This window comes from Micromys minutus (genome assembly GCF_963924665.1).
Source record: "Micromys minutus genome assembly, chromosome: 27".
Lineage (NCBI taxonomy): Eukaryota > Metazoa > Chordata > Mammalia > Rodentia > Muridae > Micromys > Micromys minutus.
In genome coordinates this window covers 25,037,104-25,059,115 of record NC_137962.1, presented here as the reverse complement: position 1 = coordinate 25,059,115, position 22,012 = coordinate 25,037,104, and the positions used below count along the sequence as shown (strand labels likewise).

Here is a 22,012-nt window from a genome sequence, read left to right as displayed (position 1 = left end):
AACAGTCTGTAGTGACAAATCTTCTCTGCATATGTGTTGAGCATGTGGCTGAATTAGCAGAGAGCTTTCTGGCATGCATGAAGCTGGGATTTGTGCCCAACACTACAGAGACCAGGTGTGGTGATACATGCCAGTCAGAGAGAGGGGGAGACAGAAGAACCAGAAGTTGAAGGCCTTCTCTCTGCTACAAATCAAGTTCGATAACAACCTGAGATATGGGAGACCCTGCTTCCAAACAAAACATGTCACTGTCCACATATGTTAGTCAATATGGCGGCAGCAGCCACGGGGGCTGCTGAACAACGAAGAAGGACTGGTGTAATGAGAATCTGAATTCTAAAGTATGTAATTCAATTAAAGGCCCCTCGGTGTAATTCCATGCACTTCCGGGAATGACCGGCTGAGTCTACAGGCCACACCCCTAGGATACGCCTTTAGATTATTGAGTAGATCATATTATGGAAGTGATCGTGAATGGAGCCCATTCAACCTTGTTAGCTTCTATTAAGTAGAATAAACAGCTGTAAGCAGGGGCGGTAAGAGGGGACAGGTCAGAACCAGGGCTCAGAAGACACTTTACCGTGAACAGTACCTCCTTCTAGTGCTCTTTGCAATACTTACTTATATGAGCTTTAGTTTTAAAATAACACACTAAATAATACAAGTAGATATCTTGGATCAATTTGGTAAAAATGATCATAATCTTAAATGCACGTTTATTGAAAAGGCAGGTGGCGTCACACAGTCATTTCTAAGAATCAGTACTTACCAAAGAAGATAGGAATTCGGCAGCAGAACACACCTTTTGGAAGACATTTTATACCAAGAGTCAAGAGTGCAACGTCGTTTACGGGGCCCAGGGTGACAGGAAATAACCCTTAAAAGCATGGCTGCTTCCTGCAGAACTCTACTGGATGTGACCTTTACCCCACTACCTGTTAGATATTTTTGTTGTCCACATGCAGAACAGCAACATAACCATTCAAAGGAGTAAGAGGACTCATTGTGATTTGGTAGTTAGATGCACATATATATTAGGCACCAGTGCTACAATGTTGGTGTGCATGGTTGAAGATAAACTTTGGTCAGGCACAAAGCCACACACCATAGACACCATTAGAACTTGCACCAGACACAATCTTCTGATTTGCTGGTGCACATGCAGAAAAATGGGAAAACGCCCACTCAAAATCGATTGGCAGATGGCATTCATTGAACGGGCTAGAGCTAGGGATGTGGCTTTAAAGACGGCATAGAGGACGTCCTGAAGTTTCTGGTGTTTGGAGTTCCTGTTCCATCAAGCCCTTCTGGTGAGAAATGATACTGAGAGCTCTGTGGACAACAAAGGAAAGGCTCTCTGCGAAGAGGGGGCAGGACTGAGCAGAATCTGATTCTTCTCTCTCTCTCTCTCTCTCTCTCTCTCTCTCTCTCTCTGACATTTTAAACGTTGTTAAATCTTTAATATCGTTACTTTTGTTGTTTTGTTGTGTTAATCTCCAAGTTACGACCAGGAAGCACAAAGGGACATCCCCAGGTTCTATTCTGGAGGGGTATTAATCAAGCCGCTCTTGAACCTAGTCTACGCAGAGCCCATGTGGCCTACTTTGTATACATTGCGGGCAGCTACTGAAGTAAGTGGCGTAAGGCTATTTTTCCTACGAGAGTAAAGTGTAAAATCTTTATAATGATTTCTGCCAACTGTTGGAATAAAATATAATAAGCATCAGACCCTAAATTCTATTTTGTAGGGGTACTAATCAAGCCGCTCTTGAACCTAGTCACAGTAAGTCGGTCCATGCGGCCTACTCTGTAAATGTGGAAGGCCGTTACTGAAGTTAGCAGAACGGTGCTGCTTTCCCATGAGAACAAAGTATAAAATCTTTATAATGATTTTACCAAGTGTAGGAATAAAACATGATAAGCATCAGACCCTAAGCTTTTCAATTTGGTGTAACTGACCACAGTAGCCAAGAAGCACACCCCCCCCCCTTTTTTTTGCCAGATTGATTTTCACTTTAGAAAATGTAATGTATCTACTTTGTCAATATATTTGATGGAGCTCATAAAAGAACTAGATAAAAATCAATGGAATAATATTGTCTTCCATTATAAAAAGAGTGATGAAGCCGGCGTGGCTCGCTACACTAGATCCCTGAGTTGTTTCTGCACGTGCTGTCGGCAGCGTGTCCAGGACCCTTCACCCAGAAGACCTATCTCTGGCCTACAGGGCAGTTCTGTGTGGTCCTAACAAAGCTGGCCTTCCTTCGGCCTCTACTCACAGGGCACACACACGAGCTGGGTAGAGCGCTCACCCCTGCACCCCAGAGCCTTACCTTGCACTGGCAGAGGGTACACTCCGTGCCGTGCTTGATCCAGGAAGACCCAGTGAAGCGAACCACGTTCATCTCGTCCAGGCAGGTCTTGGTGATGTCATTTCGGATGGTGTCCGCCTGACAAGGGTCGGTGACGCAGCGCGGGCAGCACTCGTTCTCAGGAAGGACACTGAATTCACACTCTAGCTCTGGGCAAGCCAGGGGCCAGCAGTCAACTTCTCCTTGCTGTGAGGGAAAGAGGCAACGGCCGGAATGAACCAGAGAGGGGACGGGCAAAGAGGAAGGGCCGGGAGTGAGATTCTTGTATTTAGAGTCTACGGAAGCCCCAGTGGGTGAGGGCATCTCTTTTGCGGTGGGCAGTTAAACAGTCTCTGAGTACTAAACAAGAACAGCATGGAAACGAAAGCAACAACCATTTCCCAGACAGTACAACGAGAACAGCTCCATCTTTACGGCAAAGGGGAAACAGGGAAACATGGGCAAGGTCAAAACAAAGTTCCTGGTCCTTGGATAGCCTTGATTTTTTTTTTTTTTTTCCAGAGGAAGGGCTTTGAACATACTACCCCAAATCAGCATAAAATAAGACAACACAAAATTTGACTTCCCTCTTTTTTTATTTTACATGGGGGAACTGTGAACTGGGCCTTTTAAAAAAAAGACAACAGTTCCCACCTGTTGGTAATTTTCTTCTTAGTTGTAAGTCTCAAGGTTTCAGGGATGAAAGCAGCCTTTGAGCGCAGAAACTGACCTTGTTCTCACACTGGTTTCTGGGTTGAAAGGCTAAAGAGGCAGCACTGCAAAAGCAGGGCCCTAAAATATCTGCACACAAATAGGAAGGGGCCTGGCCATGACTTCAAACGTGTCTTTCCTGGACACTTTTCTACTACAAAGACACACGCAGCATCTGTCCCTTTGAATTTACACACTCGGGAAAGAGCAAGAGATGTAGTCAACTGGAAAAAGTTGGTGATTCTGTTTTTGTTTTGTTTTGTTTTTTCTATATCTAATCTTTTCTTCTTTACTCATTTGCAGGAAAAGTTTCCCAAACAGTGACAAACAAAATTGTAATATGTATTCGTCACACAGTCATGGAGTGCAGGACGGGAGAACATAGGAGCCATGCAAGTAAGCAGACAGAAATAGTCTTTAGCAAGGACTGTTTTCCTTTTCCATTTTATAACACATGCATGGGTAGATGTGTGTACGCATGCAGGGTTTGTGTGTGTGTGTCTGTGAGTGTGTGAGTGTGTGTGAATGTATGTATATGGGTATGACCATTCATGTAGAGAGGCCTGAGACTGAGGGTTATCCTGGCTTGCCCTTACTCACCGAGAGAGTCTCTGAGATCCGGACTCAGCAGTGGGAGCACCCTTTCTAACAAGCTTGCTTTGGGATCTCTGCCTCTGCCTGCGGCCGCTGGAATGACTAGAAGCCACCATGCATGCCCACCTGGCATTTTCTTGGGTTCTGGGTATCTGAACTACGTTCCTCACATGCAGGGCGAGCACTTTAACCATTAGACCCATTTCTCCAGTCCCAATATGTTACCTTTGTTTTGTTTAGGGTGTGAGAAATCAACAGAGACTGGTTGACAAATTTACTTGGGGAAAGAGTGATTTTTTTTTCGTGCATACATGGTTCATAATTATCTTTAAGCATAGGATGGATGGAATAAGGGCACAGGGGGCTTTTCTTAGCTTAGGCTAAAGGAGTACCTCACGAGGTATCGCTCTTGGAGAAGACATAAAGACACACATACACATATGTCATAAGACACTCCATCACTCCAGAGCAGTGTTTGTCACCTTCATAGTGATATGACCTTTTAACATATTTCTCGTTGTAGTGACCCCCAATCAAAAAATTACTTCATTGCTACTTCATAACTGTAATTTTGCTACTGTTATGAATCATAATGTAAATATTTGATATGCTGGATATCTGATATGAAGCCCCCATAAATGAATTGTTTGACCTCCAAGGGGGTCAGGACCCACAGGTTGAGAATGGGTTTCTCTCAGTATCGTGTTTTCCAGACTCTGCGTTTGTAACTGTCAACATCCTGGGTGGAAGGGTTCCCTCTCCTGTTTAACTTACCAAGCAGCGACACTGACGGCAATCCTGGACCCAGGTGTCACCGCTGTTGTACACAGTTCCCCCGTTTTGATGCAGGCACTGGCTGCTCAGCCTTGGGTCACACTCAGGGCAGCAGGAAAGGTCAACTGTGGGGTTTTCGCAGTCACAGACCATCCGTCGACACATAACAAATCCCGTCTGTGTTAAAAGGGAAACAGAGTGTTACCACGCCCCTCGATTTCGCAGGGTGCCACAGAGCACACAGAGGATGTGAGGAGCGACGCCATCTACGGAGCTGGATAAAGTGTCTTTGGAATTCTACTTTGAAACTAGCAGAGGTGTGCCCTAAGCTGGGAGGCTTCTCGTTTCCTTTTCAATTATATATATATATATATATATATATATATATATATATATATATATATATATATATATACATATACATGTATACATGTATACATGTATATATATATATATATAATGAATGTAATTATATTTGTATAATATTCATATATTTAACTATCATACAGCAATTTGGTTACTAATGACATTTTGTTTTTTGGGGGTTTTTTGGTGTGTTAAAGCAAGAAGTGTCATTATAGTGTTTTATAGCTAGTTAATAAACCTCACAAATGGCCAAATTTCTGTAATAATTAGGCATTATGGTTTTTGTATAAATACCAATTTCATTCATAATAGTTGACTATTTTGTACGTATAACTGCTACTTATTTAACTGTAACTTAAGTACCCACCATTATGTTAACACAAAAGAACACATGCCTATTATAACATTTATCCAGACAGATTTTCCACTCTTGGGTGAAGGCTTATCTATTCTCATTCGTCTATTCTTTCATTCAAACATGATATTATGACTAAGAAAAAAATGAACTTAGTAATAAAATGTTCTCAATGCAGATAAATACATTGTGATAAATGGTACAATGGGATATCGTTCAGTAACATCTGGTTGTTATTTAACTGGAATCGGAGTTGGCCTGGCTGGGGTGGGGGGAGGGAGGGGCGGGGAGGGGCTACCTAGGAAGAACATGAGCAGCATTTAGGTTAATGAACATGTTCCGTTATAGTAACTGTGGCTATGGTTAAATGGCTGTGTGCCTTTGCCAACCCTTGTTGACCGACGCACTTTAAATGTGTGGGCACCACAATCCTCGCCAAGAGGTTTGGTCTCTACCCACCTGGCAGGAGCACACGGAGCACCTGTCGTTCTCCAGCACCCAGATCTGGCCATTGTGTTTGACTTTCCCATCGTGCGCGCAATCTCCTGTGCAGTTCTTTCCGTGGGGACACCGGCAGTCGTAGCCACCGTCCAGGTTGAAGCAGATGGTGTCATTGGCACAGCTGTGCCTCCCAGTCCCACATTCGTCAATATCTACAGCCAAGACAAGCAGCACAGTCTGACCCAGGACGGTCTTGGTTTTAAGCAGTTGCTGTCAGGCCGGCCGTCTTTCACCTTGACCCAGGTGTGCCTTCCCTTTATGATCACTAAGGTACTAGATAATATGGGGAGTTCCTGGAAAAGCACTGTACTATTTTGATATTAAGAAAAGATAACCTTGTCCAGAATGGTAACTTTCATATTTGTCTGAATACCTTTAGAATTTGAGAAACATTAATCTCTCTGGAAGTAACGGTATAACTCAACTAACTAAATAAAACAGCTTCGTGGTGGAGATTCCAAAAGTGTTCTGATGTTTTCCTGGGAACACAACTCCCAGTGGCTCACTGGTATTTTACAGAACATCATCAGGGCCCCCTCCACACAATGCAATTCCTGCATTTTGTCCTGGTGCTGGTGTCCTTCCTTTAAGGACTCAGGTTGCTGACAATGCCCTTGAACCTTTCTACATAGCAGGGAGAGAAGAGACAGTTTGCAATTACCATCTCTCCCAAGGATGCTATTCCCTTTTAACTTTCCTTTCAGATCAGCCTTTCAGCCCTGGCCTGACTCAATTGGCAGCTGCCCATTCTTCACCCGACCTCACATATTTGGTGGCTGTACTAGCCTAGAGCATTTTCATACAGATGAAAAGCAAACGTATCCTGACCCAGAGTTCAGGACTATGACAAGAGATGTGATTCATTCTATTTACCCCATAATTTAAAGGTCACAAGCCGAAATACATTTCTGAGAGATTATGACTGGCAGTAAGTGGTTATTTCCCATTTCATCTGCTTCTCCTAAGGAAAGTTCAAGAAAGGAGTCACTGCAAGAGGAGCTGGTGAGGGAGGAATGGTTTCGGAAGGAAGGATGGGGTCAGGAAGGACCAGGTTAGAGAGGGGCAGGTTACAGAGAGGTAGGTTAGAGAGGAACAGGTTAGGGAGGGATGAGTTAGGAAGGAGCCAGTTAGAGAGGAACCAGTTAAGAAGGTCCAGATTAGGCAGGACCAGGTTAGGGAGGACCAGGTTAGGGAGAATCAGGTAAGGGAGGACCATGTTACAGAAAAGATGTAACTGGCAGCTTGTAACTGGGAACTGATTTTTCTTGAAAAATTTCAAGACAGAGTTGAGTAAATAATTTTTTGTTTTGGTTGGTGTTTTGATTTCAGTGCTAACTGGAGACTTGGACTGGTTGATTCAATCTTGGCTACATTTAAATTCCAGATGAAATTAAGCCACATGATGTCTTTTCTCTCTATTTACCTTTGTTTTCTATTCATTCCCTCCCCATAAAAGTTTTAGATTGGAACAACAGCTGTAATTGTGATGACCACAGTGAGTTTTGTCCATTTGTCAAGGGCCGTGTTTTGGGGTATGAGCTGTAATTAGAGGAGAAGTCAACATTTACATATGCTTTAAAAATTAAGTACAATATACATACTTACATATATTCTAGAGTAGGAAAATTTTGTTTTTGAGAAAAAAATGAAAATTTAAAACTTAGTTCTACAATGTTTTTTCATAATAATAGGATGTATTTGATTGTTGGATTGCTATCTATTTAATGTCTATTCAGTTCTAAGAGAATTGGGATTATAGTATGCAGCAACATTAACCATGGGAATTCTATCTCTTTGCGAACTCCACAGACACTTGTAACTACATAAAGCCCTTTGCCATCCATGGTTAGGTACCACAGCCCCTGCAGGACAGAACGAGTATGTCCATTTCTGAGAAAGATGCTCCAGAATGTAAAGAGAGTGCATACTTTATAGAAAACACATTCCTAATGAAGACATGAAGTGGAAGCGCTTTCACAGCTGTGGTTTGCGTGTACTTAAGTGTGCCATCCATAAAAGGGAGGCGGTGTGACTGATGGACTTCTTATACCCTCTGTCTACCAGTGGCTCCAGATAGGTTTGAACCAGTTACCTTTTCTACAAGTTATCTAAACCAGGCTTATCATCACCAACTGGTTTGAAGGATTGAACTTGGAACTCTGTTTACATGTAATCATAAAAATTAAAATATCACAGATATTGCTGACTCCTTAGTGAGATGCTATCAAGGAAAGAGTCTCGCTGAGCCCACCAGTCACATCTTGGCCTCATTGTACTGTATCTGCAGCAGCATCTGGCTCTGCTTATACTCGTAGGGGTGAGCTTGCTCGCTCAACAAGGATATTGCGGATGATATTCAACCACACAAAAGAGCTGACGTGTTTTGAAGCAATGTTTGAAGGCATGTGGTGTAGAGGCATGGAGGGGCAGGTATGTTAATGAGAATGGCATGTCCAGTGTAAGGTCAGGGGAAGCAGCCTTACAGCTGAAGAGCCATGTTCATCCCGAGAAAGGAGAAGGTAAGGAGTTTAAACACCGTTACAAAGGATATAAAATGTTATTTTGAGTAAATGCATTAGAAAGATTTCTGTGGCTTCATTTTGGAAAACGGCTTTAAGTGGGTTAGCACTTGAAGCCAAGAGATCAGTGAGTCGGCTGGTTTAGGAATCCGGGCAAGGAACACAGTCTAAGCAGACTCGTGAGTCTGTGGCTGTGTGAGGTCCTGAGTACCTTCCATGGCCAGCTCATTTTATCCTTATGCCACTGGGTGGAGTGGCCAGGAAGCTGTACGTCTATAGACCAGGCAACTGAGGCTTGAAGTGTTGGATGACTTTCCTGAGGCCTTTGTCAAGAAGGCAGAGGTGCCTGGATGGGGAGCAGGCAGTCAGGACCCAGGCTGGACTCCTCAGCACAAGGCTCCTATAGGAAATGCTCAGCAAGAGGAACCAGAAGATCAATGGGGCTGGGAGGACAAATCAAGACTTCTCCAGTCTTAGGAAATGTGGTTGCTGCTGTACAGAAGCAAGAATATTGCATCATTAGGAAATGGAAAAGGGGCCAGAAAGGACAACAAGTATTCACTCTGTTCGGGATCAGGATCTACAGTTGGATTTCCTCTGGGCTTCTGCATGGAGATATCTAGTGTTGGATACATAGGTCTGGCACTCATGAGACAGAATTGGACCTTCATGGTGCTTAACACAGTCCAGGAACAAATTCAAAGCACTCTAAGAAGGTTTCTTTAATTCAGAAGGAGAGATAATCTCACCCCGCCCCTCGCTCTCTCACACTCTACCTGTCCCTCTCTCTCCTCCCCCTCTCTCTCTTCCTCCTCTGCAGAATGCATCTTTTATGTTATGTTTGAGTTTTCTCGGGACTTTTCACCCTGTCTCAAGGACTTGTCTGTTGAGAGCTCCCAGCATCCTCTCTCCTGATAGACCTACTGCTGTAACGAGTGCAGCTGCTCATATGCTCAACATTTCCTTGGTGGGTTGAACTAGATGCATTTAGTTTGCGTCCTCATATTAAATAAATAATGTGTGATATTTGGCTTGGACATAATACTTCAACCTTCACCGAACTGCCAAATTTGGATGTGGTTTAGAAGCTTAAAAAGGATAAAAATGTGGGTGAATAAGTATAAAATATATAATTTTATTGAAAAAGACACTGGATTGTGTTTCTATGTCTCGAAACCGCAGGTGCGGGAGAAGTGGTGTCACGGAGTAGGAAAGCGGTGGAAGAAAGTCTGAGCTGCTGAGGCGGACGGGCAGAAGTGCAAACGCTCTACGTTTACATTCATGCAGCCCGGGAGCACCGCGAGCTCACCCCTGATGGGCATAACTGCAGCCGAAGGAGCAGCACAGTGACACCGCCATTGACTGTGCCTCCACGTGAGAGTCCCACACTTCAGAGCAGCTGCTAATGCCTGGCTCTAGCTTCTCCGATTCGAAGTGTCCCCTCTTTATTTATTTATTTATTTATTTATTTATTTATTTATTTATTTATTTATTTATTTTTAAGCAACAGAAAAGTGGCTTCTCCACTGGTGTAACCGTACTCTTAAAGCCGGATCTCTCTAAATACTAATATTACAATTCTGCAGATCACTCCAATTGCAGGAAATGGGCAGCTGCAGCGACTTCTGGTCTGTTTCTTAAACCTCGCAGGTTGGCTCTTTTGAAGCTCTCCTCCAGATAGTGCTGCCTTCGGAGTGAGTCGTACAGTTTTTGAGGAAATGCTACAAGTTTTATTAATCAATAACAGTAGGATCGGCTTCCAGAACAATGTTTCCAAGTGAAAACTTCTGTGCTTGTCGGTTTTTCTTGAGAGGCATTTCTGTGTATCTGACAGATTCCCTCACTATACCATCTTCCTGTTATTATGCTTTACTTTAATGTGTAATTACTTTTTGACTCTCTGAAATCAAGACTGCTTGTTGGTTTTTGTTTCAACAGTATGTCTATTTAACATGTTAACTACTTATCTATACAAGTTCCTCTTGTACCACGTCTGCCTGGACAATGCTATGATCCCACCTTGATGGCAATGGACTGAACCTCTGAACCTGTAAGCCAGCCCCAATTAAATGTTGTCCTTTATGAGACTTGGTTATGTCATGGTGTCTATTCACAGCAGTAAATCCTTAACTAATAAAACTTGCATTATTTCTAGTCAGTTTATAATCCTGCCTTTTGCAGCTTCAAGGATTTATTCTTATTTTTTTTAATTGTGCATGTGTGTCCATGTAACTGCATGTGCTCATAGAGGAAAGAGGTATTCAGTTCCCTGGTCTTAGAGTTATAGGCAGTTATGAGCTGCCAGACATGGGTGTTCTACAAGAGCAGAAACATCTCTTTACCACTAAGCCATGGTTCAAACTCCTTTTTGCATAATCTTTAAAAAGTAAATTTTAAAAAAGCATTATGGGATGCAAACAAAGGATTTTATGGAAAGTGAGGAAAATAATAGCGAAACCTGTCTACGAACTGTAATCTGTGGTTCTTGATTCAGCAAAGGCAACACATACAGTGAGGTAATCCTAGCTGCAAGGCAAGCTCTGGGACTAGGATAAGTGATTATTAACGAACACTAAGTTTCCTTCCTGGGTGAGACAACAACTTTTCCATCCTTCTGTACAAACCTGGATGTGCTCCCTCCTCCTATGTGACATCTGGAAGTGCTCCTCACTTCTATGTGAAATCTGGAGTGCTCCCTTCTCTAGTCTAGGAATCCTTCTGTTGCTGCTGGCAAAGTACTGGAAGCCTGGGCCTACCACAAAAATCTTTCTTACTCTCCTTAAATGTAACCTGTGAGTAACAAGTATGGCAGACATCTTAATATCTGGTTGTCGCGTGCCTCTGTTAGGTTCTGGAAGGACTGCACTGTGTATCGTAGGCCTTTTATCTCACAGGTAATTGCCCTATGGAGCTTTAAATACCAAAGAAGAAGCAGCATTTCTGAAGTTATGCTTTGGTTGTTCTTCCTGTGCCATGAATTTTGATGGTACAGCTTTGTCATTTCCCTGGTACTCAGCTTTCTGTGCCCAATGGTGCTGTTTGTCATTCCACTGAAAATAACCCAAGACTCATGGCTAACTGCTGAGTGTAATTGGGTGAGTTTTCCAGTCCTATAAGATCACACAGTTCTTAGAACAGGAACCACATCTTTGGCCTCCAACATTCAACATTCACCCTTACTCTGCCACAGGGGCAGCCAAGCTCTGGACACACAGCATGTCACCTCTGGCTGCCCATTCTCCTGGGCCCCTCCCTACTTTGTCTTCTCTTTTACTGACCTTCACAGGACTCTCCACCTGGTGCAAACATCCCATTGTCATGGTAGCCATCTCTGCACTCACAGTGGTACCACCCAGGCAGGTTAATGCAGTTGGCCCGGCTGTCACACTGAACAAAGCCCTCAGAGCATTCATCAATGTCTGTTGGTCAAAAGAAAAAGAAGGAGGATTTTATACAGGTGCTTTATTCCCTTAAAGAATGTTCTATAATTTTCAGTGCCAGCAAATCTTGAAGCTGAGAAAATGACATGGTCACCTAGTTAAAAGCTGTGCATAAAAAAAAAATGTAATGATATTTGCATAGTAACCAGAGAAACATCTACAAGGCTTCTTCTCTATTACAATTGATTCAACTGTGAGGTGAAAAATGTCTGTGGTGATCTGTGAGTTTCACCAAATGTTCCTAGCCAAGCTTAACACATCCTGGGATGATGGGGTTTCTGTCCTTTCTTATTCAGAATGTGGATGTGATTCTGGGTGACACTCAGCACTTCTGGTTTGGTACACAGCACTTCCAGGAAGAGCTTTTTTGGCACTCTGTGTGCCTCACAGGTACCCTTCTACACACCCATCACAAGAACTAGCAGGATTATGTGATATAGCCAAGGCTGGCTTCCTGCCTCTGTCTTTTGAGTGCTAGGAGTTAGTAGAACAGCTCTACTACTCAGCTTTGAAAGGGATGAAGTTGCAGACACATGTATAAATACCTTTTAACAATCACAGAATTAAGCTCGAACTCACTTGCTACTTGGTAAGAGTTCCTTCAGTGCAACTAAATCTAAAACATCCTCTTGGGTTAATGAAGTACTGGACCAACAGTAGAAATGCCATACTACGTTAGTATTTTAGCATTGCTTTATAATATCACCTGTTTATCTCTGTGGTTCCTTTATCCAGGAATCAGTTACTGCTGCCAATAATTCCTACCCACAAAATAAAGGTTGATGGCCAAATCAGCTAACTGGTGCCTTCCTGCCATGCAGCCATCTAGGCCTGCTGGCTCTAGAAAAAGCCTCTTTGTAATTCAGGGCTTCACCAGATGAGGAACTTGTGATTACAAAGGAGTCTGGCAGCTTGCACTTACTCCAGTTTTAACTGGCCCTTTCTTCTAACAGAGAAGATGTGGAAAGTTGTGCCATTTCTTATGGGCACAGAAGAAGAAAGCAGGCTGAGAATTAAGTTTCAGAAGCGATGCTCATTTGAAGAAGGTGGTCAAGGGAGGGCAGGTGTTTAGTCTTTAATTCTGGCAAAGCTGAACTCTTAGAAATGGTCATTGTTCAAAGATATGCCTAAAGCAGTCCTTCTGCGACTGCCTTTGCTGTCTTCCAGGCCATCCTTCCTGAGCTACATGACTGTAAGGTCTGCTCATCCTGTGAGATGGGATGGCTATGTATTTCCATGTCTTTCCTCTCAGCACCCTTTTTCCAGTTGCCACGCCCTCTTTTATGTGCGGCCTTCTCACTTCCCTTTTTCACACCATAGTGCCCATGTACCCTGCCTCCATACACAGGCACCAGCCCCTTCTACACACGCCCTCCGTGTACAACACACACCCACAGAGCACCGCCTTCATCTGCAGGAATACTCTTTGAGTCTTTGACATTTGATAGAAATGCTGTTGATTACATTGCTTCCTACCCAGAAGACTGAAGATACAAACATGGGCTACTGTGGCATATTGTCACATACAGCTTGAGCATGGTTTTCTTGTTAAGTCATTGTTTTATAGCTCTTTAGGGAATGGATATATAAACTTGTGACCCATTTATTAATTTAACTCAATATTAATTACTTACTCAATACCTGTTGTATGGCAACAGCCAAGGGCTGGAGAATTAAATAGATATACAAGACACATGTGACTTCTGCCATTACTGTACAACCATCTACATAAATGACATTTGCAAAATCAGATTTATAAAAATCTTAATGTACAGCCACATAGAGCACCTTTTCCCAGAATGCGATGTATCTGTCACCATCAATGTGGTTTATGGGTAGCAGTCCACAAATACTTCATTTTAATGGCTATGCACTTATTTTTCCAATTATTTCCATTTACGGCGAGGGATAATCATAAAAAACAGAGGTGAAATAGAACTTAAATCTAAAAAGTAAGATGAATTAAAGGAGCAACCTCAGGTAAATATTGATATATGTTAGACAAACGTGACAAAAATTAGGAAGTTTGAAAGCACCAATACTGAGCAGGAAGTACTCACTCACATTTCAAGGGGGGTTTCACAGTAATTTCTTATGGAACAAAGCACTCTGCTTTATCTAAAATGTGACTCAATTTAAAAACCATGTGCCGTGGCTCAGTACCATGTGTTCACCACCACTCAGGATTCGGAAGGGGAAGCAGCTATACAATCCAAGTACCCTCATTTTATATTCTTATTGCCCTGCTAAAAATAATAGGTATTTGTTATATAGCATATTGAAATAGTTATTCATTAGAGAAATCTATAATCAAATGCCTATATATGCCGAATGTTCCCATTGTTGTCACTGTGTGGTGAGAAGTGTTACTCTCTTAGCATTTTCTAGAACGCAGAAGACTGTGGATAATTTGAATGCCCCACTGTAATGTCATGACCCAATGACAGACATTTGCCCTTTTATGGCTGAATGGCTTCCCATGGTGCAGACCTGCAAACATGATTTTATGGATTCATTCATGGGTGACCCTTTTATATCGTTACTTTTGATACTATATGCAGCAAACAGGAGGTTCTAGGTGTACTTCACCTCCTGTGGATATACCGACACATTCAATTGATGGGTCGTTCTGCTCCATTTTGAACATTCTGAGGAGCTTACACTGTTTTTAACCATGGCAACAGTACACACCTACCAGCGTTGTTCATATGCTCTCTTTCTTCCACACCTTCATCAGCACTTAACTTTACATTGCATGATCCAGATGAGTGAAATATGCAATGAACACCAAACATTAGGAGATGCAAATATTATTTTGGTTGTTATAAGAAAGATCAAGCTTTCCAGGATGGTGGCTGAGTAGGAAGCCTAATTGCTTGACACGTATAAAGCCCTCAAATGGAGTCCAGGGCTGTATAGGCAGATGTGGTGGCAAACATTTGTGACTGGAGCACTCAGGGTGTAGATGCAGGGGCATCAAAAATTCAGAGTCATCCTCATCTACATAGTGAGTTTGAGCCAAGCCTGGTTATGAGACTCTGTCTCTTAAAGGGCTAGTGAACAGTTTCAAAGGAGCTGAGTTAAAGTAGGCAGAGTGTTAGAGAGTTGTATAAACTTATATGATTTGTTCTAACAATTTTAATTTTGTACTAGATGGGTATAGCATAGAAAACACTAACCATAAATCTTACAAAAATCTGTTACTCCACTTGCATTCTGTCTAAGGAACTAGTTCTCTGATTCACCAGGGACAGTTAAAACTTTTTCATAACTACATTTAGAACATTACATAGTGAGGGTATTGCCAGGCTACCCCAAGACATACAGACTGTAAAAAGCAGTGTCTAGCCACCACAAAAGAAGTATGAGTAACATTCACACTCCAGAGAATGAAGCAGGTTTAGACAATACAAATAGGGGTGACACTGAAGACAGATTGTCCCAGAAAGCACAGCCATGTTCAAACAGTCATTAAACATAAGCCAGTGAGTGAAACCTTAGAACCATTATGTCATGGTGACTTTCTCTCTTTCCTTCAGGTTTGCAGTTGAGACTGGATTTTCTGCAGTGCTCCCACCACAGGCTCCAGAGCCATCCAGCTGAAAATGAGTATGTCACTGACACTCAAGGGGTCCTTTCAGAAATTGACAAATGTGTTCATTGTAAAGTCCAAGGTTAGTGTAGGTATATGAGTGATACACACACTGTTCACTATTTATAACAGCAGATGTTATGCTCCAACACCAAACCCTGAGTAAAGCTATATTAATATGTAGGAGAGTTTGTGCCTAGATGGGACCCAGTCTATACCTCTGTCCACTCCTTTTTAAACAATTTTGAGAATTTCAATGATAAATATTATACTTCTGTCATTTCTGCTCTACCCACTCCGTAATCCACCTCGTAAAATATGTGTGCTTTGAAGATTAGTGTGTCATTGATATGCATGGAGCACACAAATCTATGTCTTCCTACTTGGTATGTGGGCTACTACACAAATGGGCAACCCTCTTCCTTTGGTGAGCTGATGCTCTTGTACACAGAAAGTGGAAATGGAAGACAAGTCATTGCATTTGGCACTATTTTCAGGGTTGGGGATAAGGCCAAATAGCAAGGGTATTGTCTTTGGTGCTACTCACTGTCAAGGAAAACATGACATCACTTCTCATAAAATGGTACTTGTTCTATTTATATCACAAACCTGTGCTCAGGCAATTAAATTATATTGATAAACAGCAGGCAATTAAGGATCCTCCAAACAATTAGTCAAGTCCTGATTACTCACATGGGGCAATTTGCTTTCTAGATGATCTGCAGCTTTTAAAACCACAAGGTTATTTCTCTCTGTCTTTGCTGAGTTCCTGGGAGTCCGTTTTTAAATTTTAGGTGAGAATGCATAAAATAGTGTTCTTATTTGAATAAGGGCTGGTTCCCATTTAATTTTTTAAGTTTCTTAAATTAAAACACATGTAAATAGATTTTAGACACTACAAAGTCCTCTACAGAGGCCAAAGAGCATTGCAGATTCATAGTTATTTTCACTATGTTGTGGTTCATAATCATTAGCCAATGGTATTAAAGTGCCAGGTGCAACTTCTTCATCACATTCTTTCTTCCTTGAAAGCATAGCCAAGTGAAGAATTCCTGTTCTTGCGTCGAAGACAAGAAAGTAAGACAACAAGCACATTACCCAAGGCCATCCCACAGACACAGCCCCTCAGACTGTCACAGAATGCTGTCCTTTATGGTGTCAGCCAGGAAGAACAGCCTATGAGTTGGGATATCTTTTGTTTTCATTTCTTGAGGTTGTAATATATTTTCATGTTGCAAAAAGAAGTTCCCTTAATGACACCTACACGTGTCTGTGGCTATAAGGACAAATATTTGGAATGTGTCAGAGACCTTCAAGATCTATGGCTTCTCTAGCCCTGGGTAGTTGGCTAGGTTCCCAGTACCACACATAGCTTTCCTCTCGGTGAGCAGGTCTTCAGGTCAGTTGGAGAGTTGTTGGTTACTGCCCAGGTATGTGTGCCAGGATTGCCCTCTGTGTTACCGCATCATGCTGGTCATTGTTTCAATTCATAGGCATCAAAGCTGCGTAGGATTGTTGGATTGATTCCCTCCATTGGAAGCTTGCATGGCACTTTCTGGTACCATGAAAACTGATTCTCAGGAAGGATGCTGAAGCTTAAGGGCCTCTGGGTCTTGTGTCTGAAGTGCATGTTCTATGGAGAATTCTGGCTTTTTAGCATGAGACCTCTGTGACTTTATGTTATTAAGCCCTCTCTGAGTCATTGGGATTTGAGGGACACTCTCTTCCCTTCACAGCTAGCTGTTAGTATATAAGACTCTTACACAAGGACTAGCATCTCATGATAGGTATTTGATCTGTGCAAATACCCTTTCCCTGAGACCAGATGCAGCATCACATCCTTAGGCTATTTTTCATTATCTGAGGTGGTGAACATTTTAATTAGGGGAGATGCTGGCAATGGGGTCACAGAAACAGCTTCTGAAATGATAGTCTCTAGGGAGTGCAGACTCTGTCCACACTCCAGTGTCGGGATCTCCAGATAATTAGGGAAACTCAGAAAAAAGACCCGGCATATCAACGTCAACATCCTGCCGGATTTTCCTGGACACCAAAGGCATCTGTTTGTGATCTCCTGCCTCATTCTTCCTGTGATGGGTCTTTATCTCATCCTTTGCAAGGCTTATTTTTAAGGTTTTATTTGTTTGTTTTTTGGGGTGTACACTGATATTCTACTGACTTAATTTATACTACATAAATTCTGGAGAACATACCTATGGTTTTCTGTTTCTGAAAATACTCTGGCATTGAGATTTTTGTCTTTGCACTTAACTTAAAAAATCAGTGTATGGACATCTTACTAACAATACAAAATAAACTAAGAAACAGGTAACCCTGCATTGATTCAACACACTAATCATTGAAAATTTAACAACTTACATGACCAAGTTCTAAAATCTATGTGTGCATTCCTTTTTCTCTAATAATTTCCTCTTGTCTGGATGTTTACTTTTGTCTTACACATCTTACACTTGGATTTACTTTTGCAAAAATTTCAATCTTTCCCTTGATTTGTTAAAACATGACTTTAGTAAATTAAAAATAGCATAGACACGGGCAGCAACTTCATGCGTGTTGACATGCACCATTGCCATAGTCAAGACTCGAGCATTTCCTCTTAACATTTTTTCATATCATAATAGCTTGAAGAGACACCATGACCGAAGCGACTCTTATAACAGACATCATTTAATTGGGGCTGGCTTACAGGTTTAAAGGTTCAGTCCATTATCATCAAGGTGGTGACATGGCTGTGTCCAGGCAGATGTGGGGGGCTGGAGGAGCTGAGAGTTCTATATCTTCATCCAAATGCTGACAGGAGATGACTAGCTTCCAAACAGCCAGGACAAGGGTATTAAGGCCCACACCCACAGTGACACACTGTCTCGATCAAAGCCATATCTACTCCAACAAAACCACACCTCCTAATAGTTCCACTCCCTGGGCCAAGCCTATTAAAACCAGCACAAGAGGCCAAGATGAAATATGAACCCACTCACCTTGGATGCATACCTGCTCTACCTGGAGGTTGCCTTACAAATGAACCAGGCATAGATCTAAATACACAGATGCCAAATTCCACAAGAAGAATAAAATCTAAGTGTATTATCTTTCAGAAGAAAAAGAATAGACTACATTAAAAAAAAGATAAGAATTAAGAATGGATCTATTATCAGCTTTTTCACCCATGAGGTTGTATGCCTTGCACTAGAGTTCTGTAGTAAGCATAGTTGCTAAACACCTTCAGACACAGAAGGGAAGAATGAATGTAATTCCATCGACTGGCCATGTCCCGTGCACTGTATAAAAAGTACCTCACTGATGGTGACCTATTAGCACTCTCGTTATGGAAATGATTCTGTGTGTCTTCCACCGGGCTGATGGGCATGCTTTGTTCGTTTGTAGAGTAGCCTTGTGTTGAGTATCAGTATCAATGTTTTCTATGGCTGAGAAGGGCACACTCAAAGTACAGGCACACTTACTACTTAAGAACATGTATTCGAGGCATTTGCTAGTCTACAGTGGTGAGAGGATCCCTCTTAATCAGGGTAGGAACAAAAAGCCTTCATCCCTGTGCTTGACCAAACCATGTTCCAATAGCAAGGGTTCAATGGACCAGTTGAGCTACTTCAAGGTTCCTTCCAAGAGAGGAGATGAGCTCATTTCCCTTAACCATAAACAGGAACAAGAGGGCTGGAGTATTTTTGTACATCAGCACTCTGCAAGCCTTCTAATTATTAATATGGCACTGCAAAAGGCCCTATGCATTAGACATGCTCACTGGCTGCTCAGGAACATGACTGGCGTGCTAGGGCTGGCAGGATGACAGCCCAAAGCTCTATGCCGTATTTATTTGTAAACTCACAGACAAAGGTGAATCACAGACATACTGCTTGAGAGAAATGGGCTCACTGTAAACAGAAATGCACTGCTGTAGCCTCCATACATCTGAATGAATGTACAAGGGAACTCTAAAGTGGGTCTGAGCCATGGAACCTACTGATGAATGGCTTATGCTGGCTTTGAGAAAGTGCCATATACCTGTCTACTTCTAGACCACTTTATTATAATCACCACTTCCAGCTAGGCTGCGACACGATTATCTTGACACAGGGTTTTCAGCAGCAGGATGCTGAGTCTCTTCCACACAGACAACTGAAGGGAAAGTGCTGAAAAGAGCGCCACCGAGCAAAATGCTAACTTCTTACAGCTACAGTTAAGTGAGACCCCTGTAGGTTTCTTAAAGGCACACTGCTTTTGAATGCTGCTCTCAAAGCTTGTAACCAAGCGAAGTGATGGCTACTGTCTGCTCACATTAATGTGGGGGGTCACTTAATCAAATGACTAAGTATAGGATTTGTGTCCACCACCACAACATAATTCTTCATCATCAATCTGATCAAGTTGTGCAAACCAGTTCACTGCTAAGGCAGCCCACATGCTAGATCAATGGACTTTTACCCCTTAGTATTTGGTCTCACAGCTTAATTCAGTATCTGGCTAGTGCATCTTTAGGAAAGAAGAAAGAAATCCTTTGGTTAACACGTCGGTGATTATCTGATACCGGAAAAGAAAGGGAAAGTAGTTAACTGCTAGGCATTTTTATCCACCTTTTGTATCTAATTTACGGATACACTTTACATATGTCTTTATATTTCTTTTAATACATTTCATACGTTATGTAAATGTAGATATTGAATAAGATTTATTATATAATAAATAATAATAGGTATATAGATATATGCGTACATCTTTATTTAATTTCAGTTTTTAGCTTTATATTCTGATAGAAGATAATACATAGAAGGAGCCAAAGAGAAACAACTTCCAAATAAACAGGCTGTCATGGTGTTACAGTTTGATGTGGCAGAAGCCATTTCATGGACTCTGCTCTGCTCGGAGGTGTAGAAATTGTCATCCTTCAAAGCATTAGTAAGTAGGATGAAGTATTTGGAAGTCTGTCTATCCACCCTACCTTTCTGTCTCTGTATTAAGCCATTAACCTATAGGAAATGATGAAGCCACAATTAAATAACCTATGATGCTTGTATAAGGAAGAACACCTTATGCCCTTAAATGGTAATTCTGGAAATTCCAAACGACATGGAAATATTCTTGAAATAATGATCTTACAAAAAAAAAATCAGGATGGAAATGATGAATTGAATATTATTCCGCTATGTAAATAGGTACTTACTCGCGAGTAAGCAGTTCATCCAATCAGTACCATTACGTTCAATTATATCTTATTTGGTATATTTTCCATTTTATACATTTTCTAAAATTAAATATTTCTTGCTTTTATAACTTAGAGAGATTTACAAAAAGTGTTAGAGTTTATGAATAAAGTCAGAGTGATTAAAAGGGCAGGCAGGTTCCGTGTGGCCATGCACGATTCTCAAACAGATAACTAGAGCTGCCTCCTTCCATGGACCACAGACCTCTAGCTAAGAGCTGAAGCTCTTCTCCATTCCTTGCTCAGGATGCTCCTCTTTAGGAAGCATGCAGCCCCTTCTCCTCAGTCCATCTCCAGGCTCTGCCCATGTCCTCAGAGCCAGCATGTCACCTTGGATTCTCTGGGCTCCAGCTCTGGGATGCCCTACAGAGCAACCAGACTGCTGAGTGTCACTGGCCTACCAGCAGCTGCGTGCAGGGCACTGGAAGTTTTAGATCTTGTGCCGCTCATCTCTGAGTTCCTGTGATTCAGGGACATAGGCTTGTGCGAAGCAGGTTCCATTTCTGTTTGCACTCTGATGAACTCTCCCTCAACACTCCGAGCTGGATCACCAGCAAGAGGCCTTTGGGCTCCCATAGAAAAATTCTGTTGCAAATGAAAAGTCTTAACAGCAGGAGTTCATTTAAGCAACTGCCTTTATTCTTAGGAAACAGATCTGCATGGATCTAAACACTATGGTAGCAATATTAACTTTTAAACCTGGGCAGGCAGTGGCAAACAGAATAAAAAGGACCTCTCACTTCCTTGCCTCTTGCCACCTGAGGCAGTCAACAGAGGTCCTGAGAGCAGAGCGGGAGAGCTAGCCCTGCCCCTCACCCTTTGTAGCACTAAGGAGAATGAGTCCTGAACCTTGCCTGGGCAACACAGTGGAGCTGGTCCTGATGGCAGTCATAGGTGAGACAGCCCTAGGGTGTGAGAGCTGGAGGGTTGACCCAGCCCCTTGCCAGCTCCGGCACTCAGGAGAGTAGGCCTCATGTCTTAACTGGTCAGCATGCTGGAGCTGGCTTTGGTGACGTGGCTACGGGTGAGCTGATCTTAAGGGCATGGGAACTGGAGACCTGACCCTGCCTCCTGCAGATGGTGGCACTGGGTGGCCTTTCTGGAGCAGAGCTGGAGAAGTGGCCCTGGTGGTGCATTTATGGATGAACCTGTGGGCTGAGCAGCTCAGCTGCCACCAAGGCCCAGCTCCAGGGCTTTGAGTTGGCCCACCCCAAATCTACATCAACGGTGGACTGTTAGCGGTACGTGAAAAAGTCAGTATCGCAGGATCCAAAACTGCTGGATCTTCATGACACTGGGAAACAACAGGATAACCAGGAAGAGTCCCAGTGAAGATCCAGAATTGATGATGTCACAGAAGCCAGAGGTCTGGAACCAGACCAACGACTCATTGCAGTGAACGTTGGCAAGTGTAGATATGTAGACAGGGGGCTATACTGTGATAGCTTCCCTGGTGAGGTGTTTTCTATCCTTCATTTTGTTTTATTTTTTTTTTTGTTTGTATGTGTGTGTTCTATTTTGGGGGGGGGGGTTACAAGGAAAGAGCAAGAACCTGGGGAAATGAGTGGGACTG

At 42.4% G+C, this 22,012-nt stretch overlaps 1 protein-coding gene across 1 annotated transcript in view; it reads right to left on the bottom strand.

The window, feature by feature from the left end:
- The window catches only part of NELL2 (neural EGFL like 2), a gene marked incomplete at its 3' end in the record, with an annotated part of 261,563 nt that overhangs the window by 5,421 nt on the left and 234,130 nt on the right, over positions 1–22,012 (bottom strand). Inside the window, exons 16-19 of the mRNA XM_080939784.1 lie at positions 11,450–11,590; positions 5,611–5,804; positions 4,431–4,607; positions 2,334–2,558 (exon numbers count right to left, since the gene is read on the bottom strand). Coding sequence (XP_080795910.1) covers positions 2,334–2,558; positions 4,431–4,607; positions 5,611–5,804; positions 11,450–11,590 — 737 coding nt within the window. The remainder of the gene's footprint in view (positions 1–2,333; positions 2,559–4,430; positions 4,608–5,610; positions 5,805–11,449; positions 11,591–22,012) is intronic.